Consider the following 23,056-nt stretch of genomic DNA (forward strand, 5'->3'; position numbering starts at 1 on the left):
TACTACACATCTACCCATACCCGAATCAGTGCTACAGAATGCTATAGTTAAATGATGATGGAACAAGACCCAGTTTGGCAGCTGTCATGTTGTATTTAAATGGACTCAACATCATGTACCTTCGTCTTTTTCTACAGATGACAACTGCTGCAACTACGACAAGAATTGTTGTCACTGTCACGGCAGGTGAAAATACTTAGTCACCCATTACTGGGTTGTTTTGCTGAGGTAAAGACGTTCGAAAAGAAGTTATACTTCAGCGAATGATAGACTGTGCTAACACAAGTTAGAATATGATCGCTTGTGCAGATACTATTAATTCCTTTTGATTGAAGAATGGCAATATCTATCACATCAATCATATCACTCATATCACTGGTGCATGTCTGATATTCAATCTCTTTGATGACGGTTGCAGCATATATTCCGTTCTTGAAGGCTCATTCCGAACAATCTGACGCATGGTAATCGTCTTATTTAGAATGTGTATTCAAAGTAAAGGTTTCGGAGATATTTTGTGGAAATTGTTATGACGTGGCATTCAGCCAAATATGTTCAGATGGTTGAAAGGGCGAAATTAAGGTTTGCGTTACAGATTCGGTGTAATATCCATTATATGGTTGTTTCTGGTACCGAAAACATAATTTTTAACCAGAATAACTAAACCACGTTAATAAGACCCTATACTTAAAGGCACCTTTAATTTTTGTTTTCCTAGAGTACACACTACTATTATGGCGTCATAAAGGTGTGAAGTCTAAGCATTGACAGAGCACAGCGTTTTGATTCCGTTTATTGAGGGAGCGCAAGTGATCTTATAATTACAATATAATAGCAGTGATGTTATACTATTCTTAAAAGCAATAAATCAAGTAAATGTTAAAGTTATCTATGTCAAGTACTACAACCTGTGAGTGATATATTTTTTGGAATTTGAGTAAATAATTCTAGACTTACTACAGTCGTCACGTGTTTTCTTATTAACATAGTTTATACACATAACTCATTTTCATGAAACATTGTGTGACATTAAAACCATAACAAACATGTGACTATCATAGTCATACAATGTTGATGACACTAAAGTCTCCTAGTGCATACAGAGGCTACAGATGCAATGACCCATCACATATGATACTACTGGTATACACAACATGCCCTATTAACTTACTTGGTGCGTTATCATATACAATATAACTTGACAATAAAATACAACAACCAAAACACAAATAAACAAAACGAATACACAAATATGTTCGTAGAGCTTCAGCGTCAAAGGGAGATAATAATAGACAATTCTAAAGCGCCACTAGTAACAAAGGGTGATAACTCAATATGCACTTTACAACTTATCAACATAGCTTACCTTGTTATGAAGGAAGATAATTTATAATAAATGACTTTCGATGAAATACGAATGGTTTAAGTACGACGAAGACTATTTTCGTGTCAGCGAGGCACGTGAACATTGACATGCCTGATTAAGAATGTACCATTGTTATTTTGTTTATAGCACTTGTTTATATAACATCATTATAATAATACATAATCACAATCTATCAAGTGAATCGTCTATTACAGATATTTTCAAATGGATAGACCGTCGCTGATTACTTTGGTCAGTTCACTAACACAAAACATACACATTGATAGTGTGACATGCCGAAACACAGTTTTCTACGATGTATATACATATATTTAATCGCAATCCATATATATATATATACATACAAGTTAACAGATCAAGTAAATTTGTCATGTCCATGTATTTCAGTTCACCGACCACATACAAAGGTGGTGACACCATTATTACACATGCATACACAGAGAAAACTATAATTATAAGGTAAACACCAGCTATAGCTTAAATATAGAAACATATATACATTTATGTTGTCTTTTTGTATGAGTATAATTGTAAAACTATTTACAGTTCACAGCAGGGGACATTGGGTTACAGCAAAGTGTTTTGTTCTGACTGACCGGCAATGTTGAATCATGTGATCTGTTTGAAACAAAACCATGCACGTATGAACATACGTTGTTTAATCAAGTATCCTGTTACAAATCAGTGTTGAATTGAAACAATTAATACAAATGCGTACATCGTTGAAGTTGAACAAAACCTTACTCCAAATGAACTTACATAATTCACATTGTAACTGTGCCACGTGGTCACTGAGTGTGTGAGGTCGGTGGGAGGATCAATAGACACCTAACGCTACAGAAATACGTAAATTAAGAATTTATTTATTACAATTTTAAACCCACAAAAATAGAAATATATCTTACAGTTAAAGGTCACCTTTCTGGACTATAGGTACAAGTACCAATATATAATTCTATTTAAACCGTAAGTTTGTCACTAGAAAGTCACTTAACTTTCCCGATCTCACTGTATTCACCATCCGTTCCACGTGACGTGTTGTCAAGAGTTTCGTACGTCCGCGCTCCATTAGAGTCGGACACGTCACATGACGTCAGAGCAGTGGCACCAGTTCCTAAATCTGTTTTGCCAGATGTAATGGTGCAATATGTATCTCCTTCAATCTTGGCGTCATATGAGACGGCATTGAGACTGTCGTATGTCCTAGTACCTGGGCCAACGTCATCACTGGCCTGCGATCGTTCAGTTTGAGCGTTTGATACATTGGTTGGGTGCGATGGCTTGTCTAAGCATCTGGAATGTGAGGGCATTCAAAACTTGGTGTAAACAAGTACATGAAAGACATAGAAGCATTATCCAATATGACGTCATGTTCATGTCAGGTATAATCCTATCTTCGGACGAATTACGTTTTTTGTGTTTTTACAATATTTATCTTTGAAATATATATTTTGATCAGAGTGACCATTAACCTTTTCCTTCTCCTCCAGACAACAACAGTGACGATGCCACCTAATACAGCACCAGCCACGAATGCCACTGCTACGGCAACTGCTACGGCAACTGCCAACTGGGTAGCGTTACTTCCGGCTGGTTGTACACTTCTCACGTCTTCTGAATATATGAAAGACAAGATCAATCAATGAGTAAAGGTAAATATGTTTGATTTTATTTAAAATGAATTTTTAGCAAAACATGGAGTATAAGCATTGTCATCAAGTACAACTTGGTCCTGTGTCTAAAAAAAACCTGCATGTGATTCGCGGCATTTCAGATTATTTTGTTGTTATGAACAGCTCGCTTGCATCGATTAATAAACATAGATTAATGTGTAAGTAATGGATATGAACCAATCGCTATAATTCAGTAGACATGACTGTTTGTATTTTGTTCAATACAGCCATTGTGTTGTTCAGTACCACCACATGTAACTTCGTTATTTCATTTTATTATCTTCTTTGGACATGTACAAACTTATGTCAGCAAACAGTTGAGATGTTAAATTTCCTATCATATGCTATGAATGATTAAATGAAGCCAGTCCAAACAGTTTCTGGTTTTAAAGTGCTAGCCCACTGCGATAGCATGTCTTTTGCTATTGACTGTAAACGTGTAGCGCATCGATTACATTAGCTTTCAACTCCCACTGCTCTTCACACTTCAATTCCAACGCTTGATGTTGCAAATCTTTGTTTAACAGATATTCAGTACCGTTTTAACACATCATACCTTGCTATATTACCGTCCAGCCACTGCCAACTCTCTTCTCACTGCCTACCTGTTGACATAACATGGTTACCTGTACAGTCCGCTTGTGTCCACCCTGTTTCACATCCCCTGTCACAGTCCCCTGTTGAGCCACAGGAAGAGTTCCCCACACAGTGTCTGGAGGCACAGGTCTTGTCACAGTTAACTCCATAATGATTAATATCACAGGCTGGAAAATTTTCGAATAAGCTTTATACTGTGGTATCCGTGAACCAAACGTAGGAAACACGACTGAATTTATGTCAATGTTTATCTTTTTACCCAAACTCTGATCTTAGCCAGTTTTTGACATGTACAAAAAGTACTCTCCCCAATTTGGTATTTTATGTCTGGAATTCTATGGTTAAATAGTATCATATCATAAAGGAGAGTCACTTTCAGCAATTGGGTACAGTTTTATACACATTTCAATGTTTAATGTAAACTACGGTTATCACCCTCTCTGCAGTCTTCACCCATCCACCCTGGCTCACACCCGGAAACACATGTCCCTTGTACGTGATCACATGGCGAGTCTCCAGCACACTTTCTATCAGAACAATATTTGCTGCAGTTTTGTCCATAACTTCCACTTGGGCATGCTGTGGAGAAATCAAATGTTCATAAGTATATTACAAAGCATCTATTACTGCGAAGTGTTATGTTTATTACTAGTCTTTATTAGAAAATCTTAAATGTTATTTATCTCTGGTATAAACATAAATGTTGTTTGTGCCATCGCCAGGTATCAGGTAAAACAGGATAGCATCAGCGGTATTGTGTTCTAAACAGTTATTGTTTAAATGTTTGAACAAGACGTATCCCATTGCTCTCAAACGAAATGACGAAAACCATAAGCAGATAACAGAATATCATACAATTGTTGAATACAATATAACACAGTGTTTAATCATAGTTGCCATGAACACATTAACACATTACAAAAGATCTATATATATATGTTTATTGTTTCAAGACAACAGGATCGGTCTCCAAGCCACAATGTATCATTCAGAATGGATCTCAGATTTTCTACATTTTTTAAACAAATGTTTGGCAGTCAAATATTACATACCTTGACATATGCATTTTGATTCCAGAGGAACGAGTAATGCCAACACAGCAGTAATTTATACTGTTGATTTAAGGACAGAGCAAATACTGTCAACCCTTTGTTCTAAAAAAACTATTAAAAACCTTTACCCCTTCACCTCTATGTTCTGTATTTGCGATGCGTTTTATGTAAAAAAACAGGTTCTCGTGCTAAATGTGTCTCTTACCGACCAAATGTAACTCAAACGCAAGACTTCCGATTTTGTCCAAATATTTGTCATGTATGTAGACTTTAAATTACATGTTCAAAGGTCTTAGGAAATAATTGATTTAATATGACATAACACCATATTGCACCTCAATAGTCAATAGCTGAAAAACAGTGCAGATGTTATTTCTTTACTACTCTCCCCAATCTGGTCTTTTAAAGTCTGGAATACTATCACTAAATAATAACACTCAAGGAGAGTCACTACGTTCAGCAATTGGGTACAATTTCGATACATATTTCAATGTTTTGCTGCGTTCAATTTATAATGTAAACTACGGTTATCACCTTCTCTGCAGTCTTCACTCATCCACCCTGGCTCACACCCGGAAACACATGTTCCTCTTATGTGATCACATGGTGAGTCTCCTGCACACTTCCTGTCTGTGCAATACTTTCCGCAGTTCTGTCCATAACTTCTATTTGAGCATGCTGTGAAATCATAATGCCATAAGAATATTACAAAACGTCTATTGCTAATTAGTGTTATGATTATAACTAGCCTTGATTAAGAAAACCCACTTAAATGTTATTTAACTCTGGTATAAACATAAATGTAGTTTTTACCATGTGCCAGATAAAATAGGATAGCATCAGTGGTAATGTTTTCTAAATGGTTTCAATGTATGATCAAGCCGTTTTCCATTGCTCTCAAACGAAACCAAAGTAGGCAACATCACATCTTACTCTGGTTAAAAAATATATAATAGTGTTTGAACATAGTTGTCATGAACATAATACAAATTTAACAAGGTATATCAATAAGTTCCGTTTTGGAAGCAAAACGGATGAAACCCTATTGAATTTGCTCTGATTATACGTCAGTCTCTAAGCCAGAATGTATCATTCAGAATGTATCTTAGATGTTTTACATTTTTTGTTCTTTGACCAAATGTTTCGTAACCTCGATATTATTTAATTGAGATACATTTTATGTTAAAAACAGGTTCTCGGGGTTATATTTGCCTTTTACCGACCAAACTTAACTCAAGAGCCTGAACTCTGATTTTGTCCAAATGTTTGTCATGTATGTAGGTTTTCAAATACAGATTCAAAGGTTTCAGGGAATGTTCAGTTTGATATAACATAACAACAAATTGCGACTTAACCGTCAATAACTGTGCAAATGTCATAGGTCACATGTTTTGGTAACGTCTTGGTTTATATTCATTTCTAATTGGATAGCAAAAGAAGTGACAGAACAATATGTTAAAAAATCTCAGTTTACTGCCTTTGCAGTCAACGTGGGAACTGGCCTATCAAAGCCAAAATGTCACAGGCTGGAACATAATCGCATTAGCTTTACACTACCGTATGCCGTAAACGTACCTGTATTTCGATGCATAAAATAATTAAATGTTTTGCTGCGTTCAATTTATAATGTAAACTTCGGTTATCACCTTCTCTGCAGTCTTTACCCATCCACCCTGGCTCACACCCGGAAACACATGTCCCCCGTACGTGATCACATGGTGAGTCTCCTGCACACTTCCTGTCTGTGCAATACTTTCCGCAGTTCTGTCCATAAATTCCATTTGAGCATGCTGTGAAATCATAATGTCATAAGAATATTACAAAACGTCTATTGCTAATTAGTGTTATGATTATAACTAGCCTTAATTTTAATAACACTGAAATGTTATTTAATTCTGGTATAAACATAAATGTTGTTTGTGCCGTCGCCAAGGACTAAATAAAACAGGAGAGTGTCAGTGGTGGAGTCGATTGTACGATTCCAACTATATTATGAGTAAGTGTTCAACTGTACAAACTCCAGTGCTAGCGCTCTTCTCCTAAGTATGAATGGTCAATATTCCTTTATTGGAGTTTGGGTCAAAATCACTCCGTTCCTGATTTTAACAAGAGGAAATTTTGTAAATTTAATGTGCATTGAGACCTTCATTAAGTTTGACAAAACGAATGCATTTGGTTATGTGATTTTTTAACCGTTTCAACTACCTTTGTCCTTTAAAGATCTTCTTCATAACCTCTGGTCACATCAGGTTATGATTGTGTAGGTGTAAAATTTTATCATACTTATTTATTAATCCCATTAATTGTTTGGAGGCCATATTTGATTAAAATTTCTATCGCCCCGCTTATATCCATCCATTTACCCCTTGGTTATTTTTACCCTTGGCATCAATACCCCGAGTGGTAAATTTGCCCTACCTCCGGTGGTAGAACAAATCTGTTTACCCCACGGGTAACTTTACCCTGAGGGGTTATTATATGCATATAAACGCATTCCGTCATTTGCCCTACCAGATTCAATGTCTTGCAACACCCCTATATATTAACAATGGACCAGCTCACAGGGAATTTCCTGAAAATGTATAAATAGATATTATGCAATCCCTATAGAGGAGTTTTAGAAGTCAAAACCAACAACATTATCCTGCTAAATTGAAAAATGCCGTCGAAATCTGAACGTGCTCCAGGTAATGCATGATCTGAAAAGGGACCAAGTGTATGCTAAACATTTGGATGGAATTACATATACATGCCCAGCTTCGCGATGAAAGTGCTCCAGATTGAGCCGTTTATCATATAATGGGTAGGTTTCTCGGCAGGATAAAGCCAACGGATTAAAACGATATCCATTGGGGTCATATGCGGATAGAGATGCAATTATTAAAGGAAAGTCAAGGGACTACTTTCACTGTTTATAAACAAACATTGCGTCGCTCTTGTTATTCGCCGATAGAGACAGAGTCGAGAGAAATTACTTGGATAATTGCTATCATTATGAACCGAATAGTCTAATATACTGAAAATCAGTGTCTAACTGTGATGTAGCTAAGGCATTTTAAAAGTTTTGGCAACTTTGGAGATAGAAATTGTGAAACAATTCAGCAAGGGCACTAGCCAAGCGGGATCACGTTCCATATCTGTGCTTGTAGACTTCTGCAGCTTGGAACCCTTTCCACAAATTAAAACAGTTGGATTTGGCCGAAATATGTTCGAATTGTTACATTGTTTCGTTTTGTCGCTGTGTGTACATCTGACTGCATTTCGTAACGTAATGACAAGTCATTGACTGTGTTAGAGTAGCTTCCCTTTGATAAAGGACAGTTACTCTATAAGACATACCGATGGATTGCCGTGAAAGGCAAGAAAAAACAATTTGTGTAGGCAATTGTTGTATTGCATGTAGGTAGTTACGCCACTGTATAAGAAACAGGTTTCTGTTGGAACTACATTGGTTACTGTCACTGACCGACTGACATAGCACTTACCATCTGCCGTAATATATATTAATGCGCATATTCCAGGAAAAAATGCAATGTTTAGGTTATGTTTAAGGGAGATGGAAAGAGATTTTCGAGGACAGAATTAAAGAATGACAATATATGATAAAGAGGTTATCACGCTTGTGTGTTTGGGGATGGTAAATATCCTGTATTAGGAGTAAACACTTTGTATTTAACAAGCCAAGGCTTGCTAAATACAATGTTTATTTCTAACACACCAAACACACTTGCGTGATAACCTCTATTTACAGTTCGGGGCCTACCTTATATTTGAAATCTTTGAGGCGAGGAAGCCGGTGGGGGGAGGGACGTTGTTTCGGAGACTAGACTTTTTAAACAAAACAACTTTTTATATGTCTAAAATTATCCAGACCGCGTGGTATGTTGCACATAATACATCACTGGTTTGTCTTATTAAGACGACTCGACTATTTACAGGTAGAATATCGTTACGTGTGTCACTAAACATGTTCAAGATCAAAATTGGTTGCAGTATGAAAAAGTTCCATATGACGTTCTGTGTCATATCTATTCGACCCGATATTATCAGGGTCTGGAAAAGGTTATAATATTTCATATATACTGATAAGTACAATAAATGTAGCTGATGTGCTTTTAATAGTTCCAACCTGGTTCCAACATGAGTCACACTTGTATGATCACATGCTTTTAAGATTAATATATAGACCTGTTGGGTGTTGGCCTGTAAAAAATGAAAATATTAATTCCGATGCTTACCTTGTCTACAATCTTCACCCATCCACCCTGCCTCACACCCGGAAATACAAGTCCCTCTTACGTGATCACATGGCGAGTCTTCGGCACATCTTCTTTCAATGCAAGTGTTGTTGCAGTTCTGCCCGTAGCTGCCATTTGAACACACTGTGGACAAATTATGATGTAGAATTTAGACACAAATATCTTAAAAGAGTATTAAATGCAAATATCCAAAGGAACATTACCGCATAATGGAGAGAGAATAAACCATTTGCTGTTTGGGACCCAAGGTTACTCCAGGACGGAAAGATTCATTGTCATGTTGCCATTACTTAGCTTTAATGTTGCTGACTAATATAACAAACCATCAATCACATTTTGTTGATATAAGTAATTGCGTAATGATGTGACAATAGCCCAGGACTGCTAATCCCAAGGGATCAAGGAATCAACGTTCTGGGCAAGGAAGAACTGCTCTTGTGCACAGTGTCCAACTTTGTCTGCCACCAAAAAGTAACATTTCGAGTTGCATCACGTCACAGCAGAGCACGTTGGAAAATACACTGCTGATAATAATAGGTGAACAGATGGGGTGTCCATCTAAAAATGATTCAGATATGATCTACATAGCAATGTTTCTACTGGTATTCGTTGAAAGTACCAAGCCGGTAGAAAGATTAATACGAAAACCGCAAGGGTATACTACACAGGTATACGTTTGAACGTCACACTTAGAGTGCAACTTAGTATACAGAATTACCTACATTACATTTCCACGTTTCTTTCTCCTACATAATTGCACATGACAAAATATATGCCCATGTAAATTGGTTTCAGGATACAGTGATGCATAGGATACGGTCTGTTGGATCAACTTCACCTCTACGCTCCAGTCTGGCAGCCAGTCTACAGTCACAAAATGCCGACTTCTTACACCATTCTCCTTCCTCCCCTGGTCTCCAGTTTCCAGGACACACACCACTGACTGAATCACCTCACCTGTATCACACCTGTCTCCCTGCCACCCTGGTCTACAGTCTCCCGAACACACACCACTGACGGAATCTTTTACCTGTATCACACCTGTCACCCCGCCACCCTGGTCTACCATCTCCAGAACACACACCTTTGACTGAATCTCCTCACCTGTATCACACCTGTCTCCCTGCCACCCTGGTCTACAGTCTCCCGAACACACACCACTGACTGAATCTTTTACCTGTATCACACCTGTCACCCCGCCACCCTGGTCTACCATCTCCAGAACACACACCTTTGACTGAATCTCCTCACCTGTATCACACCTGTCTCCCTGCCACCCTGGTCTACAGTCTCCCGAACACACACCACTGACTGAATCTTTTACCTGTATCACACCTGTCACCCCGCCACCCTGGTCTACCATCTCCAGAACACACACCTTTGACTGAATCTCCTCACCTGTATCACACCTGTCTCCCTGCCACCCTGGTCTACAGTCTCCCGAACACACACCACTGACTGAATCTTTTACCTGTATCACACCTGTCACCCCGCCACCCTGGTCTACCATCTCCAGAACACACACCTTTGACTGAATCTCCTCACCTGTATCACACCTGTCTCCCTGCCACCCTGGTCTACAGTCTCCAGGACACACACCACTAACTGGGTCACATGCTGCTTGGAAGCAATGGCAGAACTGATTGCAGCTATCACCAAAGAGTCCTGGACTGCAAACTTAAAATAGGATGATATTTTACATCCTTGTTCCCAAAGGCTTTCAAGTGCAAATGTGTCCCAGATATGAACATTTTAATAGCATTCCAACCTCCATTGTTGCTCTCAGTGTCACGTCATATTCTCTGGTATTTGAATATAAGAACACACTGTACGTTTTCCTTATCAGTATTAATAATTGTATCGATTAGTTTAACTGTACCTGATATCTATTATTACCTTAAATAAGAAATGTATCAACAAAAAGATATTTAATTATTGTGATGTCTTTACTATTTTATTTTACAGCTGGCTTCGTTTAAATGTAGCAGGATTTGTTACTGTACATTTTACACTAACTTTCTACATACATAAAGAATGTAGGCCATCTGCCCATGTTTACTAAGTAGTGTTTTGGTAAGCAACATAATATGCAGCGTATCGATATTTCTAAATTTTTCATAAATAACAATATAAACAAACATTGTTAACTTTAGGTGCATTCACACTGTACAACTGGTTGTATACAATTTGTTGTATGCAAGTAGTTGTTCGAACTGAATACCCACAGCATCGAGTTGCATCCATCACTGATCACTACCGGAATCCTGGTTGCTGTGCGATTTTAATATTGAGTTGTATATTCTTGAATCTACTAACCCGTGGTAAACAATGAAAGAATGGTTTGAAAAGCGAAAAATGTTGTCCAAGTCTCTGTTCTTCTTATAAAAAGGATTCTAAAATGTGGCGACTTTTTATCGTACATAGATAAAGTACAGTGGGACGAATTGTTTGATTTGACAGCTTTAAGCGAACAATATACTGACTTTTGTCAGAAAAACATAATGGCGCACATATATTAGATTTGTACGGTTATGTATAATGTGACACATTCAATACAAAAAACATACTCATTTTATGTAACTAAATTATATTTTCCGCTAAGACATCAAAACACGAGGGAGAAGTCTACATGTACAAAGGAAAACGACTTGACTCTGCTATGATTAACTGTGAGACACTGTAACTCCTTATCCGTCATGTCCGTGGTGAACGTTTGCTTTGGCCCACGACATTACATTCTACTATATTTTGTTCATGTGTACCCAAAATGATCCCACACAGCTATTGATTTAGAAACAAATTGTCATCTAAAATGTCCTGAAAACATATTTCAAATTTGGTAATAATACAGAAGAATGTATACTTAGACATTGCGACTGTTTAGTACACATAATTTACGTCATTGACTATATGGCTTCAGTTTAAAGGTAAAACACAGGCACAGTTATCTCCTATCAGCAATTATCCTTACCATAAATCTCCACCTCACACAGGATTAGTCCTGTGCTGTGTGTGATGGTGAAGTATCTCCCTGTGCCGTCACACGTCACGTCGTACACGCTGTTGTTTGTTTTAGCTGTGTCAGAGGGGAAGGTGTAGCAGGTGACGCCGGGTGTGGAGCTGCTGGAGTTATTCAGAGTGAGGACAGCAGTCCTGATCAAATCCGGATCTAAATCATGCAATGAAAGAAATGATTTACTGACGCACGGTGCAATGTGCTCTTGAACAATAACAAATAGCTAATCATATGGCACTTGATATGATTCAGTTCACCTATCATCTTGTTGCTGGAACGTGTGAACGTCAAATAACACCATGTCACCACATTTAGTTGAAATATGACAGAAACACGTTGTTCCTGATCGGCGTGTACTAAAATGTTTTGTTATATCCTTCAAAATCAACGCTGCCTGAACTGATACATACATCCTGCCCTGTTGTATATCCTGACGTCGTGTATCCTGTACGGCTGTCCCAGGTCCACTGCCCACTGTCCAATGGCCTTAGAATGAGAGTGATAACAGGAGCCGTGAAGCACATCCTGGTCCTGGTTCCCATCTACGGCTTTGTCTGCGGTCCAGCCTTTATGTCCATGGTCAGTTGGGGGCGAAGATGCTGTCTTGTTGAAGGCAACGTTCTCTTGTACCAACAAGTACGAAGATAAATTAACTTTAACATTGCAATTTGTATGCGAAAACGTTTCTTTTTAAATCCTAGGAAATTGATCTTGGTATATCCAACAGATAAGTGATATCTGCAAAAGTAATAAGGGGTTACTGTTACAGATATGCGGAAATTGTGAATGATTGAAGGATATATCCCAAAGGATACGCACTTCAGTTAAAATATCAAATATCTAATTTCAAACATCATGTGATCAGTGGCGTTATGGTGTCAGCATCCGCGAAGCTTTAAAATAGATATGACTAGTGGTAGACTCTGATAGGTCTAATATACAAACTACAGATGAGGTGAATGTGGCGTCATCTGTTTGGATGAAAACATTGGATGCAAGGCTTTGAAACATTTTCGATTTTTTACAGCATTTTGTTACGAGGTGATTCCCTATGTTGTAACACCAAGGTTAACCCAGAAATCGGTTCTTGCAGACCTAAATTGCGATAGCAGTAATTAACCACACAAGGTCATTAAAAAGTTACGGTTGAGTCCCGTCCGGGACTCGAACCCACACCTGCCAGGGTGAGGCACCTAATCGCCAACACACAAAGTCAGCGATCTAACACACTCAGCCACCGAGACTTCCACAAAAATGAAAGCCCGACAACTGGTAGTCTAGATCACGTACTTTGAGTACCCCCTTGACAAGAGTAAATTGGCACGGCTCCCATGGCCGAAAGCTATGAATACACAATGCCATTTAGAAAGTGGTCAAATGTAACTAATGTTATATATTTGGGATAACACTTTCTTAGTAAAGTACAGATTCTAGTACTTTTTTGGGTTGAGTCCCGTCCGGGACTCGAACCCACACCTGCCAGGGTGAGGCACCTAATCGCCAACACACAAAGTCAGCGATCTAACACACTCAGCCACCGAGACTTCCACAAAAATGAAAGCCCGACAACTGGTAGTCTAGATCACGTACTTTGAGTACCCCCCTGACAAGTGTAAATTGGCACGGCTCCCATGGCCGAAAGCTATGAATACACAATGCCATTTAGAAAGTGGTCAAATGTAACTAATGTTATATATTTGGGATAACACTTTCTTAGTAAAGTACAGATTCTAGTACTTTTTGGGGTTGAGTCCCGTCCGAGACTCGAACCCACACCTGCCAGGGTGAGGCACCTAATCGCCAGCACACATTAGTTACATTTGAATCTAGTTACTAGAATCTGTACTTTACTAAGAAAGTGTTATCCCAAATATAACATTAGTTACATTTGACCACTTTCTAAATGGCATTGTGTATTCATCTTGCATATAGTCACTGTCGGATATCTTGAATGTGAAAATAGATAGAAAATTGTATTGAGAGCTGCGGCTGTATTGAGAGCTGTTGTCAGTGTGTTCAGATTGGTATCCCGTCGACGCTGGGAACTAACTAGTATATACATAAGACGCAAGTCAGATAGTAGAAGGCCCCTTCTCTCTCTATTTCTCCCTCTCTCTCTCTCACCCCCTCTCTGTCTCCCTCTCTCTCTCTCTCTCTCTCTCTCTCTCTCTCTCTCACACACTCTTGTTGCAAGAAAACTCACCTCTCTGACAGGTTTGCCCATTCCCACCAAACCAGCCTCGATCACATGCCCCGTTACAGACTCCAGTTGTCTGGTTACAGGGCGGAGTGCAGTGGCATGAGTAGCTACAGGTGTCTCCGAACTTTCCTTCTTGGCAGGTAGTGCCTGCATTATGTACAACAAGCTCAGATCAGGTGAATATTCAAATTCAATTTCAAATGTTTATTGTATAAAAGGCTATTGACCGACATAAACGAAGTGCTTATTATTAGGTATAATATGTTCACGATTCTTTTAAGTTTGTTAATCTTCTGCTCAATAGCAGATACCCAACAGATTTTAATTCTTGATAATTTGTGGTTGCCATAAGGCGAATCAATCGTTAGACTGATTGTCGTATTAATATTTATTTGGTATGTATTGCTTTCGGGGGCTTTTTAAGGATGGACTTAAGAGAAAGCATTATACTTCTCTTCGACATGTATCACGACTTTCATAAAAACTCATCAATAAAAAGTAACAATAAATTTGGCTTAATACATCCTGCTTCAGTCCAGGGACAGGTCAATCAACCACTCATACAACCACCGCTATATCGTAATATACACCTGGAACTTAATTAAGCGCCACCAACCTAAATATGACACAGAATTATGAATGCCGAAAATAAGCAAACAATATGGCCCTTTCCCCACACCATCCCACTGACAATGCCACGAACAACGCGATTGCTGTTGCATGCACTGCACGTGAAGCACAATACCCTTGAATTTTCTGAAATCAAGTATGGGTTTTTACCTTTGCACACCTTGAAAGGTACACATTTCTTGACAAAGGCTGTCTGATCGTTGTAAAACACCATCATGCCACGACGTAGACTGTCAGAAGCATTGAGATGGCAGGTTATTGGAATGAATAATGCAGGATTGTCTTTTAGGGAAATTGGACGGCAACTTGGACGTCACCATTCCGTAATTGCAAGATACAGTGCAACAAATGAAGTTAAGAATAGACCAAGGGCAAGGCAAGCATCGAAAGACATCTAGGCGGGAAGATGCAGCGTTATTACGGCTTGTTAGGCAACGTCCGTTTGACAACGCTACAGTTTTAAGAGCAATTTCAACCAGAACCGTCCGAAATCGTTTAAAGGCAGCGGGGTATAGAGCAATCAAACGTCCACTGTTAACACAGGAACACAGACGAGCTCGTTTGGCGTGGTCAACTCAACGTCAGAACTGGAACATTCAATCATGGAGGAGAGTTCATTTTTCTGATGAAAGCCGGTTCCTTTTGCACATGGTGAACCGGCGTACACGTGTCTGGAGGCAGCCGAATACAGCCATGATCGAACGCAACGTCCTTAAAACCATTCCTTTTGGTGGTGGGTCTGTAATTGTGTGGGGTTGTGTATCTTTCTCATGTAAACTGGACTTGATCAGTGTGCATGGCACTCCTTACGGACCTCGATATCAGCATGACATCTTGGAGACGGCAGCCATTCCCCATTTTGATAACCATCCATTGGCCACAAGACCGATATTCCTGGATGACAACGCCCGACCTCACAGATCACGTGCTGTCCGCGAATGACATTTTAGGCCGACAAGTTCTAGAAAGAGACCCACCTGTCCAAAATTTACGTGAACTCGATGCTGCTTTGCATGAGGAGTGGGCAAGAATACCTCAACGTCAAGTTCAACGTTTGATTCAGGGAATGAGGAAGCGTTTGGCTGACGTCACTCGTGCACAAGGAGGATACACCAAATATTGACATAAACTGTGTTTTGGGCTTCTTTAGACATTGTTCCAGAATTGCACTGATTCAAATTTGATGCAACTATTTCAGTAACAGCTGTGTGACAAAAGTAATTTTCACTTTGTTTTTGGTGCAAATTACGTATTTTTTCTAAAATGTCACCATTTGAAAATAAAATTGATCAGTATGCTTCAAACTCATGTTTTCTCTGTGATGCAACACTAGACACACGTATGTAAAAGGAATTTTTCAGTAGGTTGCATCAAGGTTGACTCATTGATATAAATATGAGTGGCGCTTAATTAAGTTCCAGGTGTATACATAGACTTAATCATAATCAAAATTAAAAGGTAGACCATATTTTTGGAGAACATGAGTAAGTTGTTTTCTGTGTACAAAATCAAATACATCTTTGAAAAAAGACGTAGTGAACTTTAAGTTTTTAAAAATATTTTTGTGTACCAGCAGTCAGTGTGAACAAGTTATCAATTGATGTATGTCCGGGTGTAAAAACCTGCTTGTCTGTTACATATTTTGTTATTATTTTTGGACGAAGATTTTAATCTTCAGTTAATGACTGTTGCAAAAATCTTTCCGAAAACACTAATTAATCTTGTGTCCCTGTAGTTAATACGGCATTATCTTTTGCCATTCAAAAACTTGAATTACCATCACACTGTTACTTCAAAACGCGTGGAAACTGGCCTGTTGAACAAGTGCCAACGAATAAAGTACTTATTTAACATGTTGATGTGAACACTTCCAGTACTTAAACCTGATGATTTACCCTTCTGTGATGATAGTATACCACTTAGTATCTCTTGTTATGTAATTGTGGACTCCAGTTCACAATGAGGTGCAGCTTTATCCATAGCATCATAAACTTCATTCAAACAAATCTTGAAGGTATACGTACCAAATGTTTGGGCTAATATGTACAACACATGTGTGTGAATTTAACTTGCTTCCAAAATAATTGACTGTTATCCAGTGATCTCTCAAAGTTATGTAGCGGCTTTTTCTTCAGGGAAGTACACGCATATCTAGTTATTGTATATCTATTGCGAAAATGATTAAAGAAGCTGAACTATACACATTCTGTACCTTTATTGTGCTCGCCGGGCCCACTGTTTACTATTATGTTATTCTATATTATACGATTATCCCGTTAAACATCTCTGAGAAGAGGTAGCATTCAGCTTGTAACAAAGCTTGGCCGTACTTCTGCACAAGTATCAAATTGCACATATCATGTGAGAATTCAAAGTATTACAGAACTCCTAACATCGACACTCGTCCCTCGTATTAACCTGGATGCCATTGTTACAAAGCGATCTAAGAGCTAAGGTGATCGTAACTCCCATACCTTAACACAGACTCACGACAGTCGTAGCGCTGAGGTTGTTTTGATCAACGACTTCCAGGACATTAATTAATTAAGACATTTTTTTTGACACGTATGTCTGACAACATAATGTCACTCGCGTCCAGTATGAAATATAAGAGAAAAGAAATGCCATCTAGAAGATGAGGCTCTTGACTAACCAAAACACAGATATGATAGCAAGTGATGTACAGAAATGTGACGTAGGAAGGTTTTAGACGTCAATCTATCGTCATTCAACCTTGTATAAACATTAATTATCCACATATATGAAACCTGCCTACTTCACTTTTTTGTACATCACTTGCTTGATAAAGGTGTTAATATCTACACCAAAACAAAATGAAACGATATAGCTGCATTTCCATAAAAAAAACCCCTTGTTCACATAGAGAGGTGTCCTCAATCTTATTGAAAAGTGGTTTAATATAGGATATTAAAAGACTGAAGTTACACAATTCAGGATGTATTATATATCATTAATTGCCAAATTGACATCCTCTTTGATACTATAAGGAATTTATGATTTTTTCCATCGCCTGTATTAATTCAAGATAATTTGTAATATCAGCATCACGAGATTTGTACCTTGGCGCACAAGCTTGCCTTTAAGCCTGCTCAATCTTTAAGTACTCCTTGTTGATGTTTCGAACTACACACAATAGGCATGTGCGCGTGGTCCGATGCTGTACGAGACTATACTTTAAAGTAGACTATGTTGGAAAATATTTCACATGACACTAGAAACCAGTCCACAAAACGTGTACCCGAGTGTGCCACGAAGGTGTTATTACTTGGAATACCAGATATGTTTCTTCCATTTATTGTATGCATGTTTAAACATTTTGCAAAGCTCAATCAGTGAGTATTCATAACTGTTCATTAATATTATCACATGTAGATCGATCAAGATTAAAAAAATCAAGCGTATGTTGTTCAGGTAAAGGGAGATAATTGGAACTATCATCTAGAATGAAGTCATCTAAAGTTCTGATACGAGCATTGAAGTCTCCACTCAAAATACATTTGTACCAATTACCAAAGTCATGGTAAAATATAATGGCTTCTGCTTAAGCATATTTATACAATTTTCATCTGAGGTGGTGTATATTGGGGATCTTTCTGGATGTATGTAGACAAATCCCATAAAAGTTAAATGCTCTCTCACGTTACCCCCTGACAACTTTCCAGACTCTTTGGTCACACACACATAGCACCCATATGTATTGTATTGTATTAATAATGTAATTGTTAAGACACCAGGTTTTGGTCAAACAAAATATACTAATTTGTAAACAGAAAGTAGCACAGGCAACAAATGATGGTGGTCAGTTTACATTCCATGTACTGTACATATGCTAGTCATTGCATCACTTTGATACGAACTTTGTGTAGAGTCTGTAGCTACTTGAGATGTGTCCAAGTAATTGGAACCATGGACACTTTCCTATCCAGAGCCCGCTTTTCCATTCTCTGTCGTTCGCTTCTCATGTTGTCCGATTTTCACATTGTCATCCTCGTCTTCTTCATTGGCGAAGATCGACCCATCAATAATATTATCATATTTCAAAGATACAACCCTGCCTTCTTCTCCTGCCTTCTTCGTGTAAACAGCATTATCAAGATTCAGCATTCTTCTCAATACTTGGTTTGCTGCATGCAATACAGAATAGTAATCTCTAAATAGAGAAAATGTCACAATAAGTAGACAGTAGTCAGATGTGGGCGAGAATCTGTGTGCCCTCTATATTTAAATATTTTCAGACGAATGAAGTGTCAGTGCTCCTTGTGTGAACTGGATGAGGTCCTCCTCAGTTTTCCAAATACATTTAGATTGTTATTCGATGTTGTCCATCTTCACATGGCGATGGAGTTTAGATTTCAAAATCAAGTTCTCGTTAGTAAGTTGCAAAGGTTTATCGTTGAAGCTCGATGTTATCAACTCGAGATTCTGGTCATTGATACCATTGAGCGTTTTAGCGAGGTCGCCTAATGTTACTTGCTCTTTGGGTGTTTCACATACTAAGTCACCAGTAATTTGGATAACCAGGTTTCCATCCTTTTCGACTAAGTATTTGGTTGCATTGGTCCTGGGTTCGTTTCTGTATCCCAAGCCTCTATAATCAGTGTTAGTGTCAACAGCCATAAGAGGGCAGACTTTTAGATCCCAGTGTAGCCTATTCCCGGTTTCATGTATGCTACCTGGCACATAAACAGATCCAACATGGACATACTTGGAAGATACACGCCTCATTTCCATACTCTTCCTAAAACGAAGTACGTAAGTTTTTAAAAGAAAATTGTGTGAATGGAAGACATTCTGTGAAAAGCAAATTACGCTTGCGAGACCTGATGCTGATGAATTACATTCATCTGTGGCAAGGCATTTCAAGGTTGGCCAGAGCACAATTTCCCCACTTTGAACGATATCGGCAACGTGTCACCACATTGAGGTAGCCCCCTTAAAAGAGAGACCCGGGCATCACCACTTCAGGCCATGATTGCTACACGCAGGCCATCCACCTTCGAAACAGGACACTCACTGCAAAGTACAATCCTGCACATACTGTCCGTATCTGTTTACGAGCAGATTGAGTATTGTTTTCCACAGCCTTCAAACGTTTACAAAGCTGGTTTACAAGGTTTACACTTTATTAAGGAACAAAATGAGATTACAATTCCCTTTCTTCAATTTGCCTTTTCATTGTTAAAACAGTGGTTGTGTTGTTTATATTTGTGGCAAAACAATACAGCTGTACAATAGCCTCAACAATCGATATCATAATGACCTTTCTATCCGTTTTATGTAGAGAGTATAATAATCTTTTCTTATTATGTTTTAATTACGACATACACATACTGTGTTTTGGAATTTGATGTAGTCCCACTAGGATACCTCTCATTATTATTTGGAATAAGGAGCTTACCGCGAAGTTTCAAATAAATAAAGTGATATATCGTGAATACGTTAGAGCATGTAGATTTCTAATCATTTCTTTCTCTGTGGGTAATCCTTTCAACCTGATTGAAGGAGGTCACTCAACCAGTTCATGCATTCTTTGTCAAAGAAGATCAGACTTGGTAAGAATCTGTGTTTATCTGAGACAAGTTTCTGAGCAGTCGGATAAGATAATTTTCTCAATGTTCCTAATCTTGGGCTATTATAAAATAAATACATTTTAAACATGCTACGTTTAATATAAGAATATTCATGAATGAGTTGCTTCCTCTCTCTTCAAATAAGACAGATCAACAAAGAGCAATATTTGTTTCCCATATCACGTCCAGCTGGTGACATCTAGTGAACTTAACAAGTGATGATGACTTTTAATGTTTATATTATAATAGTTTGTCAAACTGTAAATGAAACTGTAATATAAATTATTAATATATTCAATGTGAGGAAATGTCCGATTCCGAGTAGGGAATTGCCAGTGTGTGGGAAATGTCCTACACTTCATTAATATATGGTGTGGTACATAAAGAATGCGCTAACAATCCCGCTTTGTAAATGTGCCTATTTTAGAACGTAATATGTGGCAATGAGTATGATAACCTTATTATTCAGGTCTTCGGAGAGGTAGCAACAGAGTGAGTGAGTTAGTTGGGTTTAACGCTGCTTTAACAGTATTCCAGTTATATCGCGGCGTGTCAGCTTTATGTGGGAGGAAAGCCCGAAGTGATGCAGGTCTCAGATTAAGCTGTGCAGAGCTGCGTTCCGCGGGCACGCCAGAAACCTATGATTGGGGGTTCGAGTTCCGGTTCGCCCCGATTATGTTTCCAGGTTTGTCAGCACCATACCCGTGCTCGTGAGTTTCACCGAAGTGGTAAACGCCTGAGACCTCACTCACTCACTCTTATCCTTAATCTTGAATGCTAAGTGAAACAAAGTTTGTGATGGCCGCTGTTAACACTCAGCATTTCAGGCATTAACAGACGAACGCAATTCCAAAGTATGTATGAATCAGATGAATCGACGACCAACATTGGGGTGAATCTAGAAATACACAATCACTTTATTCAGGCACCACTGGGAATTGCGTTTTCTTACACTCCTCCCAATTCCGAAGACTATTGATAACTGATAGAAATGAGTTACACACATTAGCGAATATAAACATTTGTCTATGAATTTCCTATTAATATAGAATAGGTGTTGCATCCTTGCGGACAAAAATACACTTTTGAAGATCATGTCTATGTAAAGCTTTGTACTGTTGATGGACGTAACCACCTACACCTGACTAAATATAACAAGAGGAACAGGCTTAATGTAGTTCCAGGTCAGATTGAACATACATGTTCATGTATCTTCGCATCCGATATACATGGGGAAGTAACACACGACAGCTTTTCTGAAGTGTACATGTATTGTACCAATATGGGGCCACATTCGCGGCACTATTACCCACTTTTGCGGCACTATCGCGCCACATTCGCGGCACGATCGAGCCACTATCGCGCCACTTTCACGGCACTATCGCGTCACTATCGCGTCACTATCGCGCTACTATCGCGTCACTATCGCGCTCCTATCACGTCATCTTTGCGCCACTTATGCGAAACTTCGCCCCACTTTCGCGGCATTTTCTTGCCACTTTCACGGTATTATCCCGCCATTTTCGAGTCACTTTACTCTCACGGCACTATCACGAACGTATGGCGAAATAGTTTCGCGATACAGGGGAAGTTACTTTTGAAATGTGGTGTAAGAGGTATCTTATTTTAATTGTGTGTTTTCTGAAATAGAGTTTATCAGTTGTGATAACTGATGTTTTTCTGATATCAAACGCATATAATATTCTAGTTGGTAATCAGCAACCATTCAATATGAAAAGGGATACCTCTTTCAAACCATTCTCCCATGTCATGATAGATTGTTTATGTTAAACATCAGGTGTTGCAGTAGAGACAATGCTCAATATATATCATGTTGTTATCTTTGTGAATCAAGTTACACTTTGTCTTAGAGAAACAAGCAGTTTTAAAAAACAAATATACAAATGCGCGTTGTCCTCTTCGCGTTGTCCTCACTGTGCGTGCGTGTGTGTGTGCGTGCGTGCGTGCGTGCGTGCGTGCGTGCGTGCGTGCGTGCGTGCGTGCGTGCGTGTATTTGTATGTTTTAAATGTTCAGGGCATTTTTGTTTGTAAATCAGTCCTGCAAGTTATACTTGATTGAGCAGCTCCATGACTGATATCTTTTTTTAAATACGAGCACTACTTACAAACATACATTTTGGCTTCTGTGTGCACGTGCATCACGTGCTGTTCATGCGTGATGTAAAATTTCATTGCGTTTAGATCTTGCGTTCAGATGCAACGCCTCAGTAATGTACAACACAACGAAAGCTACGTTCGAATAATTAGCTATTGTTTTTGTCGGTAGTACAACACTGGTTATAGTCGAGCTGAGTGATGCCCGATCTCTGCTATTTTTAACAGGGGCGGTGGGGTAGCCAAGTGGTTAAAGAGTTAGCTCATCACGCCGAAGGCCCCGGTTCGACTCTCCACATGGGTACAAGCGGCGTACAACCACTCGCTATTTTCCACAACAGGGCAGATTGAAGTGTGCATATGATAATAAATGGGAAAACACCAATTTCATAATCATGAGAAAAATCTGCCAAATGAAGAGTCCGTTGTATAATACAAACTTCATTATGGGCATATGTTTGTGAATCACTGTCAAATAGTGATGACATCAGGTGGTGTGAAGATGAGCGTATCAGCGAACCCAAAACAACCAGTAT

At 38.7% G+C, this 23,056-nt stretch overlaps 1 protein-coding gene across 4 annotated transcripts in view; it reads right to left on the reverse strand.

The window, feature by feature from the left end:
* Nucleotides 1-777: 777 nt before the first annotated feature.
* The window catches only part of LOC124125605 (protein draper-like), a 47,368-nt gene continuing 25,089 nt past the window's right edge, over nucleotides 778-23,056 (reverse strand). For 3 of the 4 annotated variants that reach the window (XM_048387374.1, XM_048387373.1, XM_048387372.1), the window contains 11 exons: nucleotides 14,188-14,331; nucleotides 12,395-12,607; nucleotides 11,940-12,137; nucleotides 10,514-10,645; nucleotides 8,948-9,091; nucleotides 6,356-6,499; nucleotides 5,244-5,387; nucleotides 4,093-4,236; nucleotides 3,687-3,824; nucleotides 2,860-3,001; nucleotides 778-2,680 (listed from right to left, as the gene is read on the reverse strand). In XM_048387374.1, the coding sequence (XP_048243331.1) occupies nucleotides 2,374-2,680; nucleotides 2,860-3,001; nucleotides 3,687-3,824; nucleotides 4,093-4,236; nucleotides 5,244-5,387; nucleotides 6,356-6,499; nucleotides 8,948-9,091; nucleotides 10,514-10,645; nucleotides 11,940-12,137; nucleotides 12,395-12,607; nucleotides 14,188-14,331 (1,850 nt within the window). In that variant the 3' untranslated portion in view covers nucleotides 778-2,373. Of the gene's footprint in view, nucleotides 2,681-2,859; nucleotides 3,002-3,616; nucleotides 3,825-4,092; nucleotides 4,237-5,243; nucleotides 5,388-6,355; nucleotides 6,500-8,947; nucleotides 9,092-10,513; nucleotides 10,646-11,939; nucleotides 12,138-12,394; nucleotides 12,608-14,187; nucleotides 14,332-23,056 lie in introns of those variants that run through there. The other variant, XM_048387375.1, reaches the window with a different exon arrangement.

The sequence above is a fragment of the Haliotis rufescens genome, unplaced genomic scaffold (assembly GCF_023055435.1).
Source record: "Haliotis rufescens isolate VD_foot unplaced genomic scaffold, xgHalRufe1.0.p SCAF_7, whole genome shotgun sequence".
In the NCBI taxonomy this organism is placed as follows: Eukaryota; Metazoa; Mollusca; class Gastropoda; order Lepetellida; family Haliotidae; genus Haliotis; species Haliotis rufescens.